We start from the raw sequence: 3,270 nt of genomic DNA, 5'->3' as shown, positions 1-3,270 counted from the left end.
TACTTGGAGTGGAGGCATTCACTTTAAGGAAATTTTTAGCTGTAAAATGAGTATTTATGTAGCTGAAAAATAAACATCAAATTTAGTAGCACCAAGACATGAATGATATAGTGTATAACCTATGGATTTTGGTCTACAAAAAATAATATAAGATAATACGCAATTGGTTTCTATTTTGGGTTTTTGGTTAGAAAGTTACAAGTCAAAACAAATTGATGTCATGTATATCATATTGTAAAATACACATGAAATGCAAGGACAACAATCTATTTAACCAATAATATGCACCCTCCAAGTGCCTAAGCATTTCTAGATTATGAATCAATTTTGAGGCGGGCCTCCACTCAACCTAAAATGGTTGAAAAAATGAATTCTTGCTAGTTTGAAATCACTTCTCAGAATTTTGAGTGAGACCCTCTTGGTAAATTCACCCAAAGATAGCTGAAAACTATCTAAAATGTATTCTAAACACAACAAAATGCAGAATTGAAATAAAAGAGTAAATGGAAGAAATTTAGTGATATATTAACTCATTTGGATGATTAAAACCTCTCTTTATTTGCAGATCCAATTTATTACAACAAGAAGATCTTCAAATTTGCAAGACAAAATAGCTATATAAAAGTGTAAAATATACTAGAAATAGTACTTGTACCTACCTTTAATTAAATTTAACAATTTGCACAATTTCCCCCAAGAAAAAATTTGCTAAATAAATAAATAATTAACAATCAATAAGCTAGTTTACCCTAAACTAATTGCAGAAATTAAAAGGTTTTATATTTTTTTTTTAACTGTAACGGATATAAGTTTTATTTATTTGAAAAAGATAAGAGGGGTCTTTGATGAGGCAGCCCCAATTACAAAGTAAACATCCAACAAATTCAGCTTTTAAGTTGCATCATTTTCAAGGAATTTGAAAGGAATTGTCGTCGTTTATAATTAGCTGCCCTTTCATGAGAGAGCATCCTTTGTTCGCCATCTAGTCCGCTTCACCATTTAGGTTTCTGAGGATATGATAGAACTTGTAGGAGGTGAAATCTTGAAGGACTCTTTTCAATCTACCCAGAATTTTGTTGAGACTAGCATTGCTGAAGGCTCGAGGGGGCGAAGCCATCTCCTTTCTTCGAGTGGGAGCAATGAATCTTCTTTAAAAAACTGTTGTTGGGCTGCTTCCAAGAGGAAGGCTTTAGCTTTAACTGCGACTTGTAGAGGGGAATGTTGAAATCCATTAAAGATCTGATCATTACGGGCCAACCAGAGCTGCCAGCAAACAAATTTGGGAATAGCTGTCCAAACTTTATGCCAGAAAGATTTGATGGGGATGCTATTTGGATAGAAATTGCTCCAAGAGGCGAATAGATCAGCAACAGTACTCTGAGGGAAAGCGGAGATCTGAAGATCCAAAAGAGTAAGACCCCACACTTCCTTAGCAAAATTGCAATCCAAGAATAAATGTTGGGCAGTTTCGAGGTTGCTTCTGCATAGCTCACACCTATGAGGCCCTGCAATGTTCCTTTTCTCTAAATTGTCTCCTATTAGAAGTTTGTTATGGACCAGTGTCTAGAAAAAGAAGTTCACTTTTGGAAGATCTAGATTGTCCCAGACTAGTTTCCAAAAGGCCGGAGTGTGACCGTTGTTCTTTGAGTCCTGAAGAGCTTTGTAGCCTGCTGCTGTGGAGTATATGCCTGACTGTCCCCAAGCCCAACTGTCTTTCATGTATCGGTTTTCAGGAGTAGAATCTTCCAACAGCTCGATAAGCAGGTTTTTTTGGGGCGTTAACCAGACAGGGACACCATGGAAGTCCCATCCGGCCCATTCTCCCCGGTGATCCCAAACAGAGAGGTCGTATAAGTTGTTGATACCTGCACGGGTCAACCAATCTCTGAGGTCTGATATATCCTCGTTCTCCTCCAAAGGATCGTGCCCCATGATTCGGTCATGCCACAAATTGGTTCGCTTGCCATTGCCCGGCACTCTGTACAGTGATTTTTTGAAGAAGATACTGCTTTTACAGCAGAGAATCCAGACCTGCGAGCTGTTGACAGGGGGGTCAAAATGCAGATTTCTGAAAGACGGGTTGTGAGCGTATTTGGACAGCAGAGTAGTGTTGATCGGATGGTTGGGCTCATGTGCCAATTTCCACAGGAGCTTTCCTCCCAACGCAAGGTTAACGAGGGAGGGATCACGAATTTGGAGGCCACCCTCTGCGATCGGCCTTTTTACCAGTTCCCAATTAGCTAAGTGCATTTTTCTTTCGTTACCTTTCCCTCCCTGCCATAAAAAATCTCTTAAAAGTTTAGATATCTAATCCATAACATTTCTAGGGGCTAATAAGAATGCAGCTTGATAAATTGGGAGCGTGGACAACAGTGACTTGATTAAAATAACTTTGCCTCCTTTAGTTAGCCAGAAGCCACCCCAAGCTGCTATTTTTGCTTTGATTTTGCATATGATGTCAGTCCAGAGCGACCTCCTGTTAGATCCATTTGTGATGGGGAGTCCAAGGTATTTGATCCGATCCCAGTGAGCATGTCCTCTGAACCCAAGGAGGTTCGAGATGCTTATGAGCTCTTGTTGATCAATGTTCCAGCTGTAGATTTCACTCTTACTCTTGTTGACCAGAGCTCCTGAAACTCTACAGTAGCTTTTTAGGACAGTGTCGAAAGCTTTGGCAATTCTGGTAGACGCACCTCCGAGGAGTAGTGAATCATCTACAAAGAGCGCATGGTTCAGAGGATCGACACCTGTGGAGGGTTTAAGACCAGGAAGGGAGCCAGCAATTCTTTCAATTGTGAGTTTTCTACTAAGGGAGTCGGCCATTAAGATATACAGGAAGGGAGAGAGAGGGCATCCCTGCCTGATGCCTCTCCGAGCTTGAAAAAAATTTGAAGGGCGACCATTGACAAGGGGGGCGATCCATGGATTGTCGATACAAGCATTTATAAGTTGGACAAAGTGGGGAGAGAAGCCAAAGGAGAGGAGAACTTTAATGAGGAAAGATCGATTTACTCTGTCAAACGCATTCGCCATATCTAATTTTATCAACATGCCTTTCTCTTTTCGCTGTTTGCTGGAGTGGATTGTCTCCTGAACTTGAATGACATTGTCGAGGATATGCATGCCTTCCATGAAACCACCTTGGGGACTGGAGATCAGCCTTTTGAGCAGAGGCTTGATCCTATTTGCTAAAATTTTGGCCAGAATTTTGTAAGATGCATTACAAAGCGATATATGTCTGAATCTTGCAAATGTTTTAGGATTGGAGTC

General features: G+C 40.3%; 1 protein-coding gene across 1 annotated transcript; it reads right to left on the bottom strand.

Annotated features, from left to right (window-relative positions):
- Positions 1-1,563: 1,563 nt before the first annotated feature.
- On the bottom strand, positions 1,564-3,033 carry LOC149222556 (uncharacterized). Its single transcript, XM_089387631.1, has 2 exons — positions 2,392-3,033; positions 1,564-2,274 (listed from the first exon to the last, which is right to left on the bottom strand). Exons 1-2 carry the CDS (start codon positions 3,031-3,033, stop codon positions 1,564-1,566), a joined length of 1,353 nt encoding a protein of 450 aa, XP_089243757.1.
- Positions 3,034-3,270: the final 237 nt, after the last annotated feature.

The sequence above is a fragment of the Pinus tabuliformis genome, chromosome Q, assembly GCF_031772625.1.
Source record: "Pinus tabuliformis cultivar Carrire ecotype Pingquan chromosome Q, CPIR1, whole genome shotgun sequence".
NCBI lineage: Eukaryota > Viridiplantae > Streptophyta > Pinopsida > Pinales > Pinaceae > Pinus > Pinus tabuliformis.
Note: the sequence above shows the minus strand (reverse complement) of the source record. Positions and strands in the feature narration are given on the sequence as shown.

Bases quoted from the DNA above. Each gene is read 5' to 3' on its own strand.
- LOC149222556 (XM_089387631.1), bottom strand. From the start codon at position 3,033: ATGGCGAATGCGTTTGACAGAGTAAATCGATCTTTCCTCATTAAAGTT. The intron at 2,275-2,391 runs GTTATTTTAATC...TTTTTATGGCAG, and splicing joins GGCTAACTAAAGGAGGCAAA to GGAGGGAAAGGTAACGAAAG.